General features: G+C 35.9%; 1 protein-coding gene across 1 annotated transcript; it reads right to left on the bottom strand.

Moving 5' to 3' along the window:
* Positions 1-794: 794 nt before the first annotated feature.
* On the bottom strand, positions 795-1553 carry LOC113360668. The gene has a single exon (XM_026604153.1). The coding sequence runs from the start codon at positions 1551-1553 to the stop codon at positions 795-797; it is 759 nt and encodes a 252-aa protein (XP_026459938.1).
* Positions 1554-23077: the final 21524 nt, after the last annotated feature.

A 23077-nucleotide genomic window follows, 5' to 3' on the forward strand; every position in this document is an offset into this window, starting at 1 on the left:
CGGATAATATGGCTTGAGGTATTTTGCATTCCAGGGGTGCCTGAGGACTTATCCTTTTAGATTACGCATGTAGTAAGATCTGTTGCCTGCGATGTCATGTATGATAAACGGCCCTCCCCATGTTGGTGCTAATTTCCCCCATTTTTTCTCTCGCTGATATTGTGGAATGGTTCTTAGCACATAATGTTCTTCTAAAAAATTTCTAAGTTTGACTTTCTTGTTGTATTCTCTATCTAATATTCGTTGGTAATTCTCCATTCTTTGTAACGGTGTCTCCCTTCTTTCTTCCAGGTCGTCGATCCTTTCCAACATCATGTCTGCTGTAAGATTTTTCTCCCATGCCTCGGTATTCGTGGTTGGCATGACAATCTCCGTCGGAATGACTGCTTCGGCCCCATAGGTGAGGAGGAAAGGGGACTCACCGGTGGTGGATCTGCGGGTGGTTCGATAAGCCCATAACACGTTATGCAGTTGCTCACACCATCGACCCTTGTATTCGTCCAATGTTTTCTTGAGGATAAGATCTAGGGTCTTGTTTGTGGCTTCGGCCTAGCCGTTGCTTTGTGGGTAGATGGGAGTTGACTTTTTCTTCCTGATCTTAAAGGTATCGAAGAGCATATCTATCTTTTTTTTCCTTGTAATTGTTGGCCATTGTCGGAGACAATTTCTGCGGGGATGCCGAACCTGCAAATGATGTTTTGAAAGATGAATGTGAATACGTCTACATCCCGGATTCTAGATAGATCTTTGTCCTCCACCCACTTGCTAAAGTAGTCCGTGGCTACGATCAAGAATCATATTTTCCCTGACCCTTCGATCAGTGGTCCAACGATATTTATCCCCCATTTTGAAAAGTGCCAAGGACTATCTACCGAGTTTAGCTTCATTGCAGGAGCATGAATCCTCTTAGAAAACCGCTGGCACTCCTCGCATCTTCTGTACATCCTTGCGGAATCTCGTATCATTTGTGGCCAATAGTATCCCTGCATCTTTGCTTTATCCTTCAGTGATCTCATTCCACTATGGTTACCTGCGTCTCCATAATGTATGTCTTTCAAAACACGGTGTCCTTCCTCTCTTGATAGGCATCGTAGTAGCGCTCCGAGGAAGGATTTCTTGTACAAGACTCCGTCACGAATATCGTATCTCCCTGCCTTTGATTGTATCTTTCTGGCTTTCTTCAAGTCTGCAGGTAGTGTGCCTTCTTTACGATAAAGGTGAACCTCGGTTCTCCAGTCCTCCTCGTTGCTGAAGTCCTCATCTTCGTTCGCTCTTGTCATGATATCATCTTCGATGAAGTATTCGGCAATATCTTCCCCAACGTCATCGTCAGCAATGTCCTCCCATATATCGTCTTCACGATTTGTAGCGAAGGACTTCTGTGGAGTGACCGAAGGTTCGTATACTCTTGTCACTTTTATGGCTTTAACGCTTTCATGTTTTAGCATGGATGATATATATGCCAAGGCGTCGTCATGCTTGAGATCCTTTCTACATAGATGTCGGAAATTGATGCTTGGTATCTGTGATGCTAAGGTTTGGACTAAATCCATATATGCTGATAGGGTCTCGTCATAAACATTATATTCCAATTCGATTTGCCGAATGACCAGTTGTGAATCACTTGTTAGGGTACATCGGTTATTCTCATTTCTATTATTATACAAAGGGCATGTACTACGGCTTCATATTCCACAATTTTGTTCGTATGCCCTTTGAATTCTATTCTTAGTACGTGCACGATCTTATCTCCGGTTGGGGTAGTGATCATGATGCCTAAACCTTCCCCTTCTCTGTTCTTTGACCCATCAACGAAGACCTCCCATCTTCTTTGGCTTGATGGTTCGAGTACATTGGCTGGTTCTTTTTCCTCTTCTCCTGGTACATCCTTTTAAAATTACAAAATTTTTAAGCCTATTATATGTCATTTATGCAAATATGATGGAAGATAGGATGAACTTTTGTTTACGAGGATTATGTCTATTATATGTCATTGTGCAAATAGTGATGGAATAGAATGAGTCCTTGTCTATTCCACAGTATTGATCTTCCATGATCCGCATTTTATGTATATATTATGCGGCTCCATAAGTTCTCTTATGTCGAGCATGACAAATTAAGTTGATCACACTCTTGTGGTAATTTAGTTGTGTATCCCGATTGAATTAATCATGGGTTTTCTTGTGTGTTAGAGCATTGCTCGGTTGAACCTACCAAGCGTTGGTATGTCAAGTTTGGTTGTCATATTTTAGTGAACCAAAACTCATTTAAAGAGTCAATTGATTATTACTAGAGTCAACTTCGTATAGGTTAGCTTAAAAGTATTAGGATTTGAGACTTACAAGTATTACAAGACTTGAAGATGGTGAATACGTATGGAGCTACAACGACAACAATCATCCTTCCTCTTGAGGTTAGTAATATTTGACTTGAACTGTTTCATTCCCTAACGTATCTTTCAAGTGGTGCATACTGAAAACGAAACTGCGAAGCTGTGTATGAACTCTAGACAGACATAGTATTAAGGAATATGATACGATGTTTATTGCTTAACCATTAAACATTGTATATGAGACATCGACATAATCGTTTAAATGCTATTGTGATTATGTATGGGTGTGAGTGAAGATTTCATCCTAGGAAACAATGTTTACATTCGTTTAAAGGAAGTAAGTTCACAAACTCGTTTGTGGATCGAAAGGGAAATCGCTAGGCTTATTGGTATTGCTATTCATATTGCAAATCTATTTTGAACTACCAATATACGTGATGTGTATAACCTATCATAAACTTGTTTATGTGGTTGGTAAAACTATTCACAGATGCCTGACTTAAGTTATTGGTATAACTTTTATTAGTAAAACCGATCTTAAGTAATCACTCAAGATGGTACGGTCGATGCCTTGCAAATAGTAACTTTTATTAGTGAAAGGAGAACCGATCCTAGTAGGAGGTGCAGGTAAATTTGCAAGAGGGAAATCGATCCTTGTAAGAGGTGCCACAAGTTATTAGTGTGAGGGGAACTGATCCTATGAACATGTGCAACAAGTTCTTAGTAGTGAGGAGAACCGATCATATGCACATGTGCACCAAATTACAGGTAGTTACCATAATATGTGGGGAACCGATCCTAGTATCTAGTCAACCGTTTGGTAACTAGTGTGACTATGCACATTACTCACACAGAGGTAGAACTGAAAATTGTTTTGGTAGAACCGTGATACCCATGATTAATGATTTGATAGGATAATCAATCACATGGTTCTTGGAAGTCGAATGCTTCCATTTCCAAGATTGTAAGTATGAAAGAGGACTTACAAAGTAAGGATGTCGTCATTCTGTGAACACGAGTTGTAACTCTTATCATTAATTGTTCAAATATATTCCTTGATAGATAAGGAGAATCCCAGGATCGAAATTAATTGAGAATCTTTTTTATTAAAGGTTTCTTGATTTTATATGGTATTTAATATCCAACAATTAAATAACATATATTTGGAAAATAATAATTAGTGATGTGCATTTACTAATTATAGATTTTTCTAAGTGAATTTCGGTCAATATTTGGACAAAAAATTTCTAGGAATTATGAAAACCGATTCTGTGTTTATTGCATATCTTTGAGAATATTCGGTTTTGGAAATTCCTTGGTGTCCAAACTCCCTTGTCTATAAATACTGAAGTTTGCTTCTCTTGCAAACTAATCCTCAGAGCCAGCAAAACTACCTCAGTTGTGTTGTTATTGGTGGATCCGCTTATTGGAGTGGAGAGTACCCTAATTAGGGGAAATCGCTTACGGCCGCTCGGTTTAATGACTTCTTTGGGATTGAGAAGCTCTATTAGTACCGTTGGTGGGAAACTAGATAATTGTGGTTTATTATTAGTTTTCGATTGATTTAATTGACTAATGGTGGTTGAACTTTGATTGCACCTAGTTTGTTTATTCTTGAGAATCTTCTCTTCTGATATAAGATTCACTCAAACTAGATCGAAGTTTCAACGGGGATCTTTAGAAATGTTTGTAAATCTAACGACGTCTTGTGATAATACGACGTTAACAGACTCCGTTCTGTGTGTGATTGATCACAAGAGATTCAAGTTGATTGTGTGCAGGTGTTTATTGAATATCAATAAAGATTTGAAGACAAGAATACTTTTGGGTTCATAATCTTTGGTGTGCACAATACTTGTTTCGGCTGGAAAGGGATTCGACTATAATCCGATTTATCTTTGTGATAATCGTTGATTAGATAGTTGTGTAAATCGGCATCAACACACTTCTTTGTGATTAAAAGTGTTGATTGATTAAGTCTTTCAATCACTGTGGTTATTGGTAAGGAGGAGATCCAAGGACCCGACAAAGGTGTTTATGTGATAAACGAGAGAGCCTTTTTCAGACTCATATCACTTGGTTGAAAAGAGTTGTTACCGAACAGATTTGTTGTTCCTTTACTGTTTGGAATACGAACCAAAGGAATTTTTCCAAGTGCGTGACTTATTGGAAGTTTGATGCACAGGGATACTGAGGAAACTAAGTGAACTATAGGGTTAGTTTCTTGGTATCAACTATACGAAGTTGGTTTAGATTTTGTATAGCGGCTTAATTCTGAGAGTATTCAATCTGGACTAGGTCCCGGGGTATTCTGCATTTGTGGTTTCCTCGTTAACAAAATCTTGTTGTGTCTTATACTTTTCTATTTCCGTAATTATAATTGTTTATTATAATTAGAAGTAAAATACACAGACGTTAATTCCTATTTACTTGATAAGTTATCCATTAGAGGTTGGTTAAGTCCGAAACTAATATCAAGTAAACACACTTTGTTGATTGTATTATCTCGATCTCGTATCCATAGACGATCACTCGAAGTGTGATACCGATTAGTTGTATTATCTCAACTCAGTCCATAGACAGTCACTTTCGGAGAAAGGACTTATAGGTGGAAAATTTTTAGATTGAGGTATATTTGGGTACCCTCGTCTTCTCAATTGGTATCAGAGCACGCAAACACGAAAAGATCTAACAATCGGTTTTTGATGCAATCCAACCTATAAGACATGAGTCAAAGTAGAGTTAAACGAGAGCGAAAATTAAAGAAAGCCTCAGTTAACGTTTCACAAGACATTGGAAGTTTTGATTTTAAGAAATGTTTAAAAGGGGCATCTTCATCAAGTTCTACTTGATCTTCTGAGAATAAGTCTGAAGGTTCTCTAGAGGAGATTAAGTTAATCCTTGTATTCGCAATCAATGATTCAGACTCCAAAAAATCTCTTTTTGATAACAATATATCTTTGAGTTCTATAGTGGAGATTTATAATGAAAGATCAAGTGTAAAAACATCTGAACTAAAGGAATTGAGCAAACAATTTCTTATTTGTTCTAATGATCTTCTTTCAACACTTGAAAGAGAGCGAGATTTAACTTTAAAGTTTGAAAATCTCAATGAAGAGCATAACTTGATGAAAGAAGAATACTCACAACAATTGCTTATTTACAAAAAGGTTATTGAGAAAAATCAGGATGATTTTAAAGCAATTAAAATTGAATGTGAAAGGATGTATCAAAATCACAAGAATTTTATGGAAGATACTTCTCAACGAATACAGGGTCTTGAAGAAAACTTGTTGAATTTGATGCAAAGATTAACTCTCAACAAAAAAGTTTCGAAGAAAAAAAAGAGGAATACGTCTGACGAGAAAAACGCCTTGAGGTTGATCTAGCTAGTGCTCTTGATAAAATAAAGACGTTAGAAGAAAAAAAAATTGGACCTTAAAAAGTTCAGTGATAGCTCAAACAATTTAACCTCAATGTTAGAAGCAAGCAGAAATCATTGTGATACACGAGGATTGGGCTATAAAGGAATAGATGCTTCACGTATTAGCAAAGAGGTAAAAAATTTCAAAGCTACAAATTCTTCTAAACTAGAGGCTTCCACCGATGTAAAAGATGCTCGTAAATAAGGAAAACTAGTCAAGCCTAAGAATCATGTTCAACCATACTCTTCAAGAACGAGAATCAAAGAGAGCACTTCTACTAATGTCAAGGAAGCAACAAAGTTGAATAAAGATAAGAATAAGAAGTGGAGGAAGAAAAATCGTCGAGCACCAATGCAATAGGATCCATAAAAAGGTAACATTAAAACGTATACTTCGTATTTTTATACTAAGCATTGTTATTATTGTGGTAATAAAGGACACTTGCAATGGGAATGCAAGATTCTTGAGATAAAAGATACAATTTCTTTTGTATCAAACAAATTGGCTAAGATTGCTCCTCAAAGGAAATCATATCGGTATTGTCCTAAGTTTAGGAAAAAGAATTATCATAATGATAGTTCAAATTTTGCATATAACTCGACAAGGTCATCTCATAAAAGACCCGAATATAGAAAGAGAGATAACTTTGTAAGTGAAAAGACAAGATCTGATATTCCAAATTGGATAAAGGGTGTTTCAAAAAATACTCAAAAGGACAATGATCCTAATGGTATGAAGGAGAAAGTTGCTCTTGCGAAACCCAACTCTAAATGGGTCCCGAAGTCTTCCATAGTCAAGAAGGGACCAAAAGTTAGTCACAAGAATGACTCTCAGCTATTAATTGTTGATGACAATAATTAAAGAGTTTTCTTGAAAGACTAAAGAGAGACATCGTGTCTGAATTCTCTTGTACTAGTGGATGTTTTGATAATGACACTCTTCATCAGAAGTCAAAGAAGAAAAACAAGAGATGGAACAAGAGAAAATAAACCAAGCAAGAGGTCAAGAATGATGATTCGGTCTTAGTCACTCGTGACGAACAAGATAAGAATCAACTTAACACAACCTAGTTGTGTTAGAATGTGCATGCTCACCTTAGTGATCAATATTTTTAAAGGTGAGAAAGCACATGAAAAACTGAGCACATGATCTCTCGATTATTAAATGACTAATTAACATCTTTAGAGAGATTTATTTTCTTCTATACTCATACCTTCTCTATATATTTTTGAGCTTTTGATAGAAACGGTAATTTTGAGTTGATAATGTTTATATATACTGATCATATATGTGTAGCTCTTTCTTTTATGGTTAAAACGAGCCAAAGATCACTGAATTTGGACTAAGTATGCAAAAGTTATGTCTAAAACTGTTTTGTGATGAATTCGTATGTTATAACCAATTCTAAACTTGTTTGGAAGTGTGGTATGACCGGTTCCTAGAAGCGAATTCATATGAATGAATATTTATATTTTTTCTTGGAATATTCAGTTTGTGGGATGTTTGATTTCGGTCTCTTAACCTTAATATTCGATCTCATATGTTGTGAACCCTTGTGGTTTGCGTGACTTTTTAATTTAGCGGGATTGAGTTCTAACCCTTGTGGTTTGCGTGACTTTTTAATTCAGTGGGATTGAGTTCTAGCCCTTTTTGGTATGCTTTATCAAAGGATCATTAGGGGTTCTGGGAAACAATATGCGAAAAAGTTACAATATGTTGAATTTCGGTTTAGCATAAAAGCATATGTGTTTCAAGGTTCTAACTTTTGCTTGCAATAGTTAAAACCGGTTTTCAACCTTTATCTGGTAAAAGTTGGTTGTTGTTATTCTTTTGTTTTGCATAAGGATGACAACATGATGATATTTCGATATCAATTCTCCCGGAAAGAAGATGCAAATATTTTTGGAGATGAGGATGCGAAATTTGAGGTAACAATCTTGTTAGTTAATTGTTTTCATGTTTAAGAAAAGCCATGATCTTATTTTATATCCCTATTGTTTTTGCTTAATAAAATATTTCGGAACAATTGATGTTTATTCCATTATGTGGGTATGGATGTGTGATTCAATTGGTTCCGGTTAAGAAAAACATTTGTTATCTTTTGATTTCAATTGTTTAGGCTTACAAATGTTTCGGTACAATTGATGTGTGTGATTCAATTGTTTTCTAGTTAAGAAAAACCATTGGTGTGTTTGTGATATCAATAGTTTAGGCTTACAAAACGTCGGTGCAATTGCGGTGCTTTAATGTCTATGTTGATTCAATTGCTTCCAGTTAAGATAAACAATTATGCAAGTTAATTTAATGGTTTGTATGGATTATTTAATGTTTAACGAAATATGGTTTCGGAATCATTTGTTTAGTCCAAGTGATGTTCGGATAAGATAAACTAAGATCTTCGGATCCAAGTTAGACTTATCAAATGAGATAGGATTCGGTTATTCAAGTCTAGCTGAATACCTTAACGAGAATTACTAGTTAACTAACCTAGTATTTGTCTTGTTAAAATGGAAAGGTCTAAGCTTTTCTTTGTGAAAAATTAGAGCCTGATGAGAAAAATAAAGTTAAGTCTTTTATATTTATTTTGGTCTTATCGAAGAAGCGATTGTATTTGTACAATCGGTTTAGCAAAGAACTTAGTGATTAGTTGATTTTTGGTTGCTAAACTATCCAAAATTACTTTGTGCAATTTTGTTCTAGATGACATATTAAAATCAAAATTACTTGTAGAATTGGTTATCTAAAGATGGTGCGTAAAACCCTTGTGCTTAACTCTTATAGGTTTACATCTACTCTGTGTGAGATTTGTAAGATCCTTTCGGTTTGTCCTTTATTTTTTCGTTTCTTTTTCATTTTTGTGACAAAAAAGGGGAGAAATATATGGCGTAAACAAGTGGTATTGGCTTGTATGAGTTAGTATCACTAAGGAAAGGACATTTGTGCTAAAACGTTTATTCTAATGAATAGAGTGAAAGCATAGACTAAGGGGGAGTCGCACACCATGTGATATGTAGTTATGAGGTACTACATTGAAATAACAAAGTTGTGTGGATTGAAAATATAACTATCTTATCTTTAGGGGGAGTATTATCTTTGATATTATGGTGTCAGCAGCGGCATTTGAAGATTGAATTTAATGTAGGTTATGTGTTGTTGAACTTGGAATCAAGCGTATGTGCATAATGAATTCTTGTAATTTGTTTATCCATATGATGTAAGAGTTTTGTCACTAAAATTGACAAAGGGGGAGATTGTTAGAGCATTGCTCGGTTGAACCCACCAAGCGTTGGTATGTCAAGTTTGGTTGTCATATTTTAGTGAACCAAAACTCATTTAAAGAGTCGCTTGATGATTAATAGAGTCAACTTCGTATAGGTTAGCTTGAAAGTATTAGGATTTGAGACTTACAAGTATTACAAGATTTAAAGATGGTGAAGATGTATGGAACTACAACGACAACAATCATCCTTCCTCTTGAGGTTAGTATTATTTGACTTGAACTGTTTCATTTCCTAACGTATCTTTCAAGTCGTGCATATTGAAAACGAAACTGCAAAGCTGTGTATGAACTCTAGATAGACATAGTATTAAGGAATACGATACGAGGCTTATTGCTTAACCATTAAACTTTGAATATGAGACATCGACATAATAGTTTAAATTTTATTGTGATTATGTATGGGTGTGAGTAGAGATTTCATCCTAGGAAACAATGTTTACATTCGTTTAAAGGAAGTACGTTCACAAACTCGTTTATGGATCGAAAGGGAAATCGCTAGGCTTATTGGTATTGCTATTCATATTGCAAATCTATTTTGAACTACCAATATGCGTGATGTGTATAACCTATCATAAACTTGTTTATGTGGTTGGTAAAACTATTTACGGAAGCCTGACTTAAGTTATTGGTATAACTTTTATTAGTAAAACCGATCTTAAGTAATCACTCAAGATGGTACGGTCGATGCCTTGCAAATAGTAACTTTTATTAGTGAAAGGCGAACCGATCCTAGTAAGAGATGCATGTAAATCTGAAAGAGGGGAATCGATCCTTGTAAGAGGTGCCACAAGCTATTAGTGTGAGGGTAACCGATCCTATGAACATGTGAAACAAGTTCTTAGTAGTGAGGGGAACCGATCCTATGCACATGTGCACCAAATTACAGGTAGTTACCATAATATGTGGGGAACCGATCCTAGTGCCTAGTCAACCATTTGGTAACTAGTGTGATTATGCCCATTACTCACATGGAGGTAGAACCGAAACTTGTTTTGGTATAACCGTGATACCCATGATTAATAATTTGATAGGATAATCAATCACGTGGTTCTTGGAAGTCGAATGCTTTTTTTTCCAAGATTGTAAGTATGAAAGAGGACTTACAAAGTAAAGATGTCATCATTATTTGAACACGAGTTATAACTATTATCATTAATTGTTCAAAGATATTCTTTGATAGCTAAGGAGAATCCCAGGATCGAAATTAATTGAGAATCTTTTTTATTAAAGGTTTCTTGATTTTATATCGTATTTAATATCCAACAATTAAATATCATATCTTTGGAAAATAATAATTAGTAATGTGCATTTACTAATTATAGATTTTCTAAGTGAATTTCGGTCAATATTTGTGAAAATACGGTGGTCTAACAATACCACCCAATATTTCTCTTAGCAATCTGTATGGACAAACTCGAATATACTTTTAAGAGAATCAACAAGACTCAATCAATTAAAAGTATATCAACGAGTTTATATCTCTCTCTTGATTTGATTTACTCAAGCAGGAACTGCGAGTTCTAAGCAAATACAAGGAATAACTTGGATGGTACCAAAGACCAATATCCAAGGATCAATCAATGACAACCAACAACCAAAGGTTGGATTATTCTAATTGATGATCTAAACACACAAATTGTATTATTTCAATTATAAAGATAAACAATATAATGTGGAAATAGAAATAACACAGACACCAGAAATTTTGTTAACGAGGAAACCGCAAATGCAGAAAAACCTCGGTACCTAGTCCAGATTGAACACACACTGTATTAAGCCGCTACAGACACTAGCCTACTCCAAGATAACTTCGGACTGGACTGTAGTTGAACCCCAATCAGTCTCCCACTGATCCAAGGTACAGTTGTACTCCCTATGCCTCTGATTCCAGCAGGATACTGCGCACTTGATTCCCTTAGATGATCTCACCCACAACTAACAGTTGCTATGACCCAAAGTCGAATACTTGATAATAAACAAATTTGTCTCACACAGACAAGTCTATCAAAGGATTAATCTGTCTCCCACAGATAAACCCTAAAAGGTTTTGTTCCGTCTTTTGATAAATATCAAGGTGAACAGGAACCAATTCAGAATCCTGTCTTATATTCCCGAAGAACAACCTAGAGTTATCAATCACCTCACAACAATTTTAATCGTATGGTAGCGAAACAAGATGTTGCAGAATCACAAACAATGAGATGAAGATGTTTGTGATTACATTTTATATCTTGCCTATCGGAGATATCAATCTCAAGTCAATAAATATGATTGTACTCGTACGATAGAAGACGCAAGATCAGATCACACAACTATGATAAAAGTAGTATCGGTCTGGCTTCACAATCCCAATGAAGTCTTTAAGTCGTTAACCTGGTCTTAGAAGAAGAAAACCAAAGGTTAAAGGAGAATCGACTCTAGCACGCAAACTAGTATCACACGTAAGGTGTGGGGATTAGTTTTTCACAATGCTAGATGTCCCGTTATATAGTCTTTCAAATCAGGGTTTGCAATTAAGTTACCTCGGTAACAAAGCAATCAATATTCACCGTTAGATGCAAACCTGATTTAGATTCAAGCTAATATTTCTCAACCGTTATATCGAAAACTCAACTTGTTACACACAATTGAAATGCACGTTTCTAGGTTTGTTAACCGTACCCAAACGTATGCACTTGTTGGTTCAACAATAGTTAACCAAATGGTTAGCCATATGAGCATTTCATAACAACCATGTTCTTCTTCACCATAACTAGTTCAAATGACTTCAAGATGAACTAGTTAGAGAGTTGTTCAATTGCAAGGAAATCTCATGTACTACACAAGACACAATTGAAGGAAAGATTATTTGATTCACTTGAATCGGTTCATGAACTTTTATAGACACGGTTTGCAAACTGTATTGCTTAGTCTTGTTAAGTTTAAGTTTAGAAATCATATTTAGATATATAACCTTCTCAAGTTCGCAGACTAGGTTCACGGACTTAAGTTACCGGGAAGAGTTTACATACTCCAGCAGAAATTCTCGGGTATGAGAACTTCGTGGACTGGGTTTGCGTACTTAGCTTCACGCAAATATTTTGTCAACTCCAGCAGAAATTCTCGGGTTTGAGAACTTCGGCAGTTTGCGGACTTGTCTCACACCATTCTTCCGGTTCTCTTGATCAACAAAGTTCGTAAAATTTGGTTCAAGTAATAGGACTTATACATAAATGTGTTTCCACAAGAATGCTTACGTCCATCATTGGTTATGTAATATAAACTCTCATTTCAATCATTGAAACATTCTTAGAGGACGTTATACAGTTTACACCATTTCTCGTCAAAGCAATTTTCAAAGTGATTGAAACATAACATGACTTTCGTCACTAGGTAAAGATAAACTTCATAGAAGTGAAAAACTTACCAACACATATGTCGAGATATAGATAGGCAAGGTATACTCGGCTCGAAATACCAAATGTGTATAATCAAAGTCTATATATAGCATACTACTTTTTGTCTCAAAGAGTAGGAGATAGAGTAGATATACTTTTGAGTGATAGATAAGTTCAAGTCTCCACATACCTTTTTGTAGAGAAGTTTCATCAGTTCCTTGAGTAGTTCTTCGTCTTGTACGATGAATTTCCATGAAGTCCTTGAGCTCAACTACACTTTCTATCCTATTCCGAGACTTAGCTATAGTAGACTAGAAATCAATACTTATAGTTTTGATCACAAACATTGACAAACATGCTTGAGATAGCAACGCATGCGAGTTCGACCGAGCAATGCTTTAACAATTTGGACAAAGCATTTCCAGGAACTATGAAAACCGATTCTGTATTTATTGCATATCTTTGAGAATATTCGGTTTTGGAAATTCCTTGTTGTCCAACATTCCTTGTCTATAAATACTAAAGTTTGCTTCTCTTGCAAATTAATCCTCAGAGCCAGCAAAACTACCTCAGTTGTGTTTTTATTTGTGGAGCCGCCTATTGGAGTGGAGAGTACCCTAATTAGGGGAAATCGCCTATGGCCACTCGGTTTAATGACTTCTTTGGAATTGAGAAGCTCTATTAGTACCATTGGTGGGAAACTAGATAATTGCGGTTTATTATTAGTTTTCGATTGATTTGATTGACTAACGGTGGTTGAACTTTGATTGCACCTAGTTTGTTTATTCTTGAGAATCTTCTCTTATGATATAAGATTCACTCAAACTAGATCGAAGTTTCGACAGGGATATTTAGAACTGTTTGTAAATCTAAAGACGTATTGTGATAATCCAACGTTAACAGACTCCGTTCTGTGTGTGATTGATCACAAGAGATTCAAGTTGATTGTGTGCAGGTGTTTACTGAAGATCAATAAAGATTTGAAGACAAGAATACTTTTGGGTTCATAATCTTTGGTGTGCACAATACTTGTTTCGGCTGGAAAGGGATCCGACTATAATCTGATTTATCTTTGTGATAATAGTTGATTAGATAGTTGTGTAGATCGGCATCAACACACTTCTTTGTGATTAAAAGTGTTGATTGATTAAGTCTTACAATCACTGTGGTTATTAGTGAGGAAGAGATCCAAGGACCCGACAAAGGTGCTTATGTGATAAACGAGAGATCCTTTGTCAGACTCATATCACTTGGTTGAAAAGAGTTGTTACCGAACAGATTTGTTGTTCCTTTACTGTTTGGAATACGAACCAAAGGAATTGTTACAAGTGCGTGACTTATTGGAAGTTGGAGGAGCAGGGATACTGAGGAAACTAAGTGAACTATAGGGTTAGTTGCTTGGTCTCAACTGTACGAACTTGGTTTAGATTTTGTATAACAGCTTAATTCTGAGAGTATTCAATCTGGACTAGGTCTCGGGGTTTTTCTGCATTTGTGGTTTCCTCGTTAACAAAATCTTGTCGTGTCTTTTACTTCCACAATTATAATTGTTTATTATAATTAGAAGTAAAATACACAAACGTTAATTCATATTTACTTGATAAGCTATCCCTTAGAGTTTGGTTAAGTCTGAACCTAATATCAAGTTGATTGTATTGTCTCGATCTCGTATCTTTAAACGATCACTCAAAGTGTGATACCGATTAGTTGTATTGTCTCGACTCAGTCCATAGACAATCACTTTCGGAGAAAGAACTTATAGGTGGAAAAGTTTTAGATTGAGGTATATTTAGGTACCCTCGTCTTTTTATTGTGGTTAATTTAATTGAGTACTTTTGGATTCAAATTCATATCCGTATGTGATTTTTCATGTCCAAAGAAATCCTTCTTTTCTTTGAAAGTAAGGTCGCTCTAGTTGTTCTTTCGGGAATGACATTTTATGGGGGAGAGTTCTTAATTAAACTTGAGATTAATTGCCAAGTCTTTGTGGGGAGTGCGGCTGTGAAATATTATAGGGGTTATCTTGTATCTTTATAAACTCCTTGATGAATGCATTTAGCTTCGGCTATATGATGGCATCTAAAAATTTGGTATTTGTTTTCTTTTGGTCATGAAATGTCTCTATGGAAATTTCATTAAGATCCCACTAGTTTTCGTACCTTTGCCAATTTTATTGACAAAAAGGGGGAGAATTAATGTGTAGTTAAAACTACAAATACATATGGTTTTCGGATCATTATGTAAGGGGAGTACTTTCCATGTGAGATGGAGTATTGACTAAGGGGGAGTGGTACATATCACCATAGTATTGTTGTCAAAGTTGTGATACAATAGAACTTTGATGTTGTATAATAATACTATGACACTGTATAACAATGATTGGGAATTCTTGTTTTCTCATTGTTATGACTACGGATTTTCAACAACGTTGATACTAAACTTACAACCTTAGGATCATTGAAGTACTTGGAAGTGACAAATATTTTGAGTAATGTAGAAGAACCAAGAAGATCATTAATGTGGAAGAGAAGCTACAAAATTTTATTTATTTATTTTTATATTCCATATGTATTGATAGTTTTGTCATTAAAATTGACAAAGGGGGAGATTGTTAGAGCACTGCTCGGTCGAACTCGCATGTGTTGCTCTCAAGCATGTTTGTCAATGTTAGTGATTAAAACTATAAGTCTTGATTTCTACTCTACTATTAGCTAAGTCTCGTACTAGGATAGAAAGTGTAGTTGTGCTCAGGACTCCATGGCGATCATCATACAAACAAGAATAACTAATCAAGGAACTGGTGGAACTTCATCGACTAAAAGGTATGTGGAGACTTGAACTTATCTATCACTCAAAAGTTTATCTACTCTATCACCTATCTTGAGACAAAAGTCGTTTTGCTATATAGACTTTGATTATACACATTTGCTATTTCGAGCCGAGTTTATCTCGCTTATCTATTTCTCGAATTATGTGTTGCTGAGATTTTGCTTTGGCCAAGTTCATCTTTACTAGTGACGAAAGTCATGTTAAGTTTCAATCACTTGAAAATGGCTTTGACGAAAAATGGTTTGTGAACAAAAACTATATAACGTCCTCTAAGAATGTTTCAATGATTGAAATGAAAGTTTAGATTATATAACAATGGTGGGATATAAGCATTGTGAGGTAACTCATACATGTATAAGTCCTTATTTCTTGAACCGAAGTATGCGTACTTTGCTGCTCAGGAAAACCGGAACAGAGTCCGCATACTGTCAGAGGTTCTCTTCCCGAGAAAATCTGGTGGAGTTTGTAAACTGTTTACAAACTTATTCCGGGTACTTAAGTCCGTGTACCAGTCCACGTACTTTAGTTGGTTATTTTCCAAAACGATTATTCGTGAACTTAAACTTATATAAACTAAGGAATACAAGTTTACAAACCGTGGCTATAAATTTCATGAATCGATTCGAGTTAATCAAATCGTTTTTGTTTCAATTGTGTCTATTATAAAGATCTAAGCAATTGAACAACTTTCTAACTAGTTCATTTGAGTCATTTGAACTAGTTGTGGTAAAGAAGAATATGGTTGATATGAAAGTGCTCATATGGCTAACCATTTGGTTAACTACTGTTGAACCAACTAGATGTACATGTTTGGGTACGGTTACACAAACCTAGATAAACGTGCATTTCATTTGTGTGTAACAAGCTAAGTTTCGATCTAACTATTGAAAGATATTAGCTTGAACCTAATCAAGTTTTCATCTAATGGTGAATATTGAATGCGTTGTTACTAAGCTAACATTGATTGTAAACCCTGATTTGAAAGACTATATAAGGGAGAACTCTAGCAACTGGGAAACTTAATCCCCACACCTCCTGTGTGATACTAGTTTTATTATCTAGAGTCGATTCTCCTTTAACCTTAGGTTTCTACCGAGACCCTGTAGGTTAACGAGTTGAAGACTTCATTGGGATTGTGAAGCCAGACCGATACTACTTTTCTTGTAGTTGTGTGATCTGATATGGTTGTTTCTATCGTACTAAGTACATTCATAAGGATTGTCTTGAGATTGATTTCTCCGATAGGCAAGATATAAAAGTAGTCACAAACATATTCGTCTCATCGTTTGTGATTCCACAATATCTTCTTTCGCTAGTCGATTAAGATTATTGTGAGGTGATCGATAATACTGAGTTGTTCTTCGGGAATATAAGTATGGTTTATCAATTGGTTCATGTTCACCTTGATTTATCAAAAGACTGAACAAAAACTCGTAGGTATTTCCATGGGAGACGGATTTATATATTACCGTAGACTTTTTTGTGTGATACAGATTTGTTTATTAAAGTCTTCGACTTTGGGTCGTAGCAACTCTTAGTTGTGGGTGAGATCAGCTAAGGGAATCAACTGTGTAGTATCCTACTGGGATCAAAGACATAGGAGAGCAACTGTACCTTGGATCAGCGTGAGATTGATTGAGGTTCAACTACAGTCCATACCGAAGTTAGTTTGTAATAGGCTAGTGTTTGTAGCGTCTTAATACAGTGTGTGTTCAATCTGGACTAGGTCCCGGGGTTTTTCTGCATTTGCAGTTTCCTCGTTAACAAAACTTCTGGTGTCTGTGTTATTTCTTTTCCGCATTATATTTTGTTATATAATTGAAATATCATAGGTTGTGTGTTAAATCAATCAATTGGAAAATGCTACCTTTGATTGTTGATTGAAATTGATTGATACTTGAACATTGGTTTTTGGTACCGTCCAAGTGATTTCTCTTGTATTCAATTAGACTCACAGATTTCTATTTGCTTGAGTAAGTATTGAATCAAGAAAGAGAGATATAACTCTTTGATATATTTTTAAGATTGAGTCTGACTGTCTAGTTGATTCTCTTAAAAGTATATTGGAGTTAGCCCATACAGATTGCTAATCGAAATATTGGGTGTGGTTGTTAGACCCCCGCTTTTTCAGTAAGACGTGGTTTTCTACATTTTCACACGACCCCACTTCTCCATCACTCAACTACTCCCACGTCCTATGAGATCAGGGTGCACTGCAACTATGACTGATATAAATAGGTTTCGACCTATTTTGACCAATGACAAGAGTTTTGGTTATCAACACAAGTATCCAGAAAAACACCAAGAACTGATAGATTACATTCCGCAAGCCAGTTCCATATTATGATAAAAGTCATAAAGTAGCAACACCTTCAGAGTTAACCATTCTGATCTCAGCACCTTCTTCGCTTCCGTCCCTAAGATCAACCTTTCTCCTTCATTTTGTGACCGAAGCAAGACTGGAACGGCCATTTCCTGGTTTATGCCAGAATTGTACAGATTGATCTCTCGAATCTAAAGTACTCATGTGCAGTGCATTTGTTTAGGGTTTAGATTCGTTTCTCGGCGGCACACCCAAAATTATCAAAACCAGCAGAATCAATTTTTACCCCAAAACAGTTGTATCACTAAGCTTCAAGTTCTTGCGATTCATTTCAGCAATTATTTCGACCCTTCCCAAATAATTGGCGAGTACAACCGGTCACCGAAATATTTCTTTCAGGATACAATAAAGCCCTAACAACGTTGCTGGATTCAAAGGTTGTACTCCCTTGACCTAAACAAGAACACACAGTAATAGAATCTGATGATGCTTAGAGATACAGAGAATTTTTTGATGTTTTAAAATGGTAGAAATCCTTCGCTATTTAAAGAGGAATTCATTCCTTTTGGAGATTTATTTTCATCTCCAACAGACTCTTTCAACAGGCATCCATCAATGGTATCTCTTGGAAAGAAACCCTATGGGACGAGACGCGTCAATATAAATTTCTGAAAAGCGAAATAGGTCAGGTCGAACACATCAACCCCCCTCCCCCCGGATAGTGGCAAACATTAATGAAAATGTCCCAACAGTTTTATACTTTCGAGGATGACATAGTTGAAACCTGACATACTTGAGGCAGCAGCAGTGATGCTCCAAAATAAATGTGGCTTATGGATTCAAAGGCTTGTCTCGTTTTTCCATAGAGTAGTGCAAGATCTCACATATTTCCTCAATTATGACGTTGGATACTTATTTCACCGGATTTTCCTGGGTGGTGGGGATCCTGACCTGATGCTTGGGTAATGGATTTTTGTGGATACTTTCTCTATTAACCAAGTCAATCTCTTCGGCTTCAACCTTATCTTTGAAGATCTATTTCAGTCCTTACAGTCCCTCGTGGGATGCCACGTCGTTCGATGGTAGTGAAAATACCTGGAGTTCATCATTTTCTTGAGCATATGCTCTTTATTCACTGGTGGTATTCTGATCGATTCATCATGTATCAAATCTTATAGAAGTTCGATTAACTCTTCATACTTGCAAGGGAAATCCGAAGGAACTCTAGGATCACGCTTATATTTTTCTTGACGTTTCGGGAAGTGCATCACGCTCTTGGATTTTCCTCTTTTCTACTTCGGTAACAACAACGACAGAATGTCGTACGCTAAAGCGTTTGTCAAATGTGGTCATGTCCCCGTGCGTCAACTCTGATCATCTTCCGTCTTGCTCAATCTTGACTTTTCTAGTAAGGCAGGTGCTGATGTAGCAGTTCTATTTGCGGATTCATCCATCCTTGAAAAGATATGGATACCAATATTCTCAAATAAAGTTCTATAAACAAGGAGCACCCCATTGACACATATCTCCACCAGATGAGATTCAATTATGTTTTGGTCGTGGAAGTCAAGAGCTTCTTTCCTAAAACGTAGCACAAAGTCATTCATATGTTCATCTTGTCTCTGGAATATCATGCCAAGGTATGACAGAGTAATCTGCTTGGAGATAAAGTAGAACTTCCTGCAGAATACTTCAACCATTTGGTTCCAATATGTTATACTTTTATGAGCTAAGTTGTTGTACCAGGTGTAAGCTTTCCCGGTTAACGACTTGGAAAACTCCTTGATTCTCACGACACAGTTCGAAACGTGCTCTCCGAGATCCTCAAGGAATCTTGAGATGTACTCTCATGTGAAATGGCGAGGGTACCCAAATACACCAAAATCGTTTTGTCTCAACCTATAAGTTTGATATCTTGTGTGATCGTCCATGGAAAAAGTCAAGACAATATAACAAGAAGATATTTACTTGAAAATAGTCATGGTACTTAAACTGATTGACTATGGGATCAATGTCAAGTAATATGAATTAACATACAAGTGTATTTACTTTATTATAACTGATAATATTTACGAGACAGAGTTCATGATCTTGAGTTTCCGCTCTCAATTCCTTTGGATCGTAAACCGAAACAACAAAGGACTAAATATGTTTCAATAATCAATTCACTTATCAATTTCAAAAGTTAATATTTAAATCAGAGATAAGGTAGAGCAAAAAATCTTATATCTAATCGATATAAACTCCTTTATTCGAAGACTAAACCAAGAATAAAACTTAGCGAACAAGCTCTTTCCAAGCAACTTAATAAGAAGCCGCAATATCGGAATAAACTGATTGTTATATCCCATGGAATCAAGTGTGCAAGAAGAATCACAGGATCAGAAACCAGAAAAATAAAAGTCTTCAATCTTCAAAGTAACCGATGCACAAACAACTTGATTCCATTATTGATCAACACACACAGAACGAAGTTTGTTCATGGTAATTGATCAAAATATCTATGTACAGATGTTGAATAGCAAAATATGTAATAGTTAAATCCTCAAACAAACCTGATTAGCCTTATATCAGAAGAAAATGACCATATACTAAACAAGTTTTAACTATCAAGGATATAAGTTAGTTATTAATTAAATAAATAACCAATCAAAAAAAAAACTATGATTTAGTATTCCACCAAAGGTACTAATATTTCTAGGACTCCTAATGTATGATTTTATTCCTCGATTGAAACACACTATTCTCAAAGAAAATCACTTTCTATAGAACTCCCGATACAGAACCGACCTAAAAAAATTGCGAAACTTTACTTTTCCGAGTAAACTTCGGGATCGCCTGGGGATGAAATAGATCATGAGCATGGGATTGTTGATGAGGAACTGATTATGGAACGATAGGTTGCTAACATGGGAGAGGTTTTCTTTCAACTTTTTTCCTTCTCTTTATTTAGATTCGTCTTTATCTTTGTCGTATGAGCTAAATCTGCTATAGTTTCAGTCTCTAGATCTTTGTTTTTTAAATCCTACTATTTTAATTATGTTCGTGTGTGGTTTGATTAGGTTTCAATCTTTAAATTTCAGAAATTTTTATTTGGGGATTTAATCTAGAGCTAGTATTTTATGGTCTCCTATATGGGTCGGATTTTGATTTTGAATCAGGGACTCTCAATTGGTTTGCTAAATTAAACTTATCTGGATTTTATTTTTTCCTTCGTGTCCTTGGATCTTCAGATTGGTTTTTGTTGTCGATATTAAGGTCTTCCGTAGTGTTTCCAAATGTTTTAGGTGATGATTTACTCCCTATTTTCAATTGGGGGTTCTTTTGACCGGTACTTAATCGATGTTCCATTTTAAGATGAACCTCTGTTTTTCTATTTCCCTTTAATTGGGTTTGGTTTGACGTGAAATTTTATTTTTCCTACTTCCCCCTTTCTTATGTTTATTATCTTGCAAAAGAATAGTGAAAATTCTTTAGATTTCTTTGGTTTACTATAGGATTGTGTAATTTCGGTTGAAATTGTGGTAGTGATAAAAAATTATTTGTTAGTTCTTCATTTTAATCATGAGTTGTGTGTTGATGGTGGATTTTTGGCAAAGGTTAAAATCATAACCTTACATATTCCTGATCTAGTAATCAGATGAATACTGAGACTCATGTCTCTCATTGAAGCATGAAAACTCATGCCACAAGAACCTCTGACCGAGTATATTGCCTCTCATAGCATGCATGAATATGCAGTCTCTCAATTGAGGCAATGGCACATTTCATGAATACTGAGCAATTTCAGTAATCACTTTTATATAGAATCGAACGATTAGACGGCTCCTAGACAGCTTCCCTGCTAGTATAGAGAGATAACATCTTCAGGATGTAACAATGCTTTACCTCACTATATAAATGACACGTGTACAAAATCTTAATGATTGGACGGCTCCTAGACAGCTTGCCTGCTAGTATAGAGCGATAACTTCTTCAGGATGCAACAACGTTTTCCCTGACTATACGTAATAAATATGATGCTTCAACTAGCTCATATCGCTCAATTCTCGAATAATTAATGCTTCTGGACAACGTGCTAGTATAGAGCCATCAAATAATTTTTTCTAGTCATTAGATTTATTAACTAAATCTCTAGAAAATATTCCACGTTCTTCATAATATTTCATTACTTCAATTCATGGCTTCTCCCAGCAGAATTCCATGGGTTAGTAATAAATATTCAACGTACGGGCATCTGAGCCACTATCGAATAAGCCCCGATAAAATGGTGCAAGTGTACTCAGCAATAATGCACTAACGAGCACCTGAATGCACGAACAAACATTCAAAAATACGAAGGAACGAGGAACCTATGCAAAATAGGAAAGAAAATAATAATAATAAAATACTAATTGAGGCGCCTAAGGGACGTCGTGGCCGGTCCACCCTCTTCACATATTTTATTATTTTCCTTGATCTCATGAAAACTCCTTCGTTTGAACAAATTCCTTAGTTTGAGGAAACTCTTCAGTTTCATGGTGTTTCCTTTATATCAAGGAAATAATTTAAAATTAGGAAAGGTGTCACGGGACCGGGTCTACTAGCCAGCTAGCCATGCCCTAGTTGTGGACGGTCCCACACCTTGTAAGTACTTATTATTTTATCATTATTGTTTTCTTCATCTTATGAAACTCCTCAGTTTCATGATATTTCCTTCACACCAAGGAAATAATATGAAATTAAGAAAGGTGTCACGGGACCGGGCCATTAGCCGGCCGACCATGCCCTAGCCATGGTCGGTCCCACACCTTACGACCCCTTATTTTATATTATTATTAATGTTTCCTTCATCTCATGGAAGCTCCTTCGTTTTAAAGAAACTTATTCGTTTCAACAAACTCCTTAATTTCATGATGGGACCGAGCTCATTAGCCAGACGTCCATGCCCTATCCGTGGCCGGTCCCGCACCTTGTAATTCCTTATTTTATTATTATTATTTCCTTTATCTTATGAAGTTCCTCAATTTCAGCGAAACCCCGATTTCATCATATTTTCTCAAATGTTGCTCAAATGCACACCAGAAAATATCAAAATTCTCAGAACTGAGATACATACACTCTGGTGACATGGGCATATTACCTTGACCGACCAAAGTTGGCCCTTTGGCTTGCAAGAGGTCGGTCCCATATATTTTCATAATTTGACCTAATTTGTTCATATTATGTTTAAACTCTTCTAAACAACTTGTAATTTCGTCAAACGATCGTTAGTCGGTCCCATAACCAACCAGGGCCGGTTCCATGACCCCTTGGTAGGTCCCTGATTTCCTCATAATTAGGTTTTATTACCTAACGCTCAGACGAGCATTACTTTAATAAATGATTAAACCATCATTTAATCATCCTTTCACCAACTGGTCTTCAAGAGACTTTGGTATTCGCTCACTCGAGTATCTGGGCGCTACATGGTCGGACATCATTCCATGTAGCCGTTTACTCCTTCACTCCGTGTTGATTTTCAATAAATCA

Source organism: Papaver somniferum, chromosome 3 (genome assembly GCF_003573695.1).
Source record: "Papaver somniferum cultivar HN1 chromosome 3, ASM357369v1, whole genome shotgun sequence".
NCBI classification, from domain to species: domain Eukaryota; kingdom Viridiplantae; phylum Streptophyta; class Magnoliopsida; order Ranunculales; family Papaveraceae; genus Papaver; species Papaver somniferum.

What these genes read in the sequence shown, in the direction of transcription:
- LOC113360668 (XM_026604153.1), bottom strand. Translation starts at nt 1,553, where the DNA reads ATGGATTTAGTCCAAACCTTAGCATCACAGATACCAAGCATCAATTTC.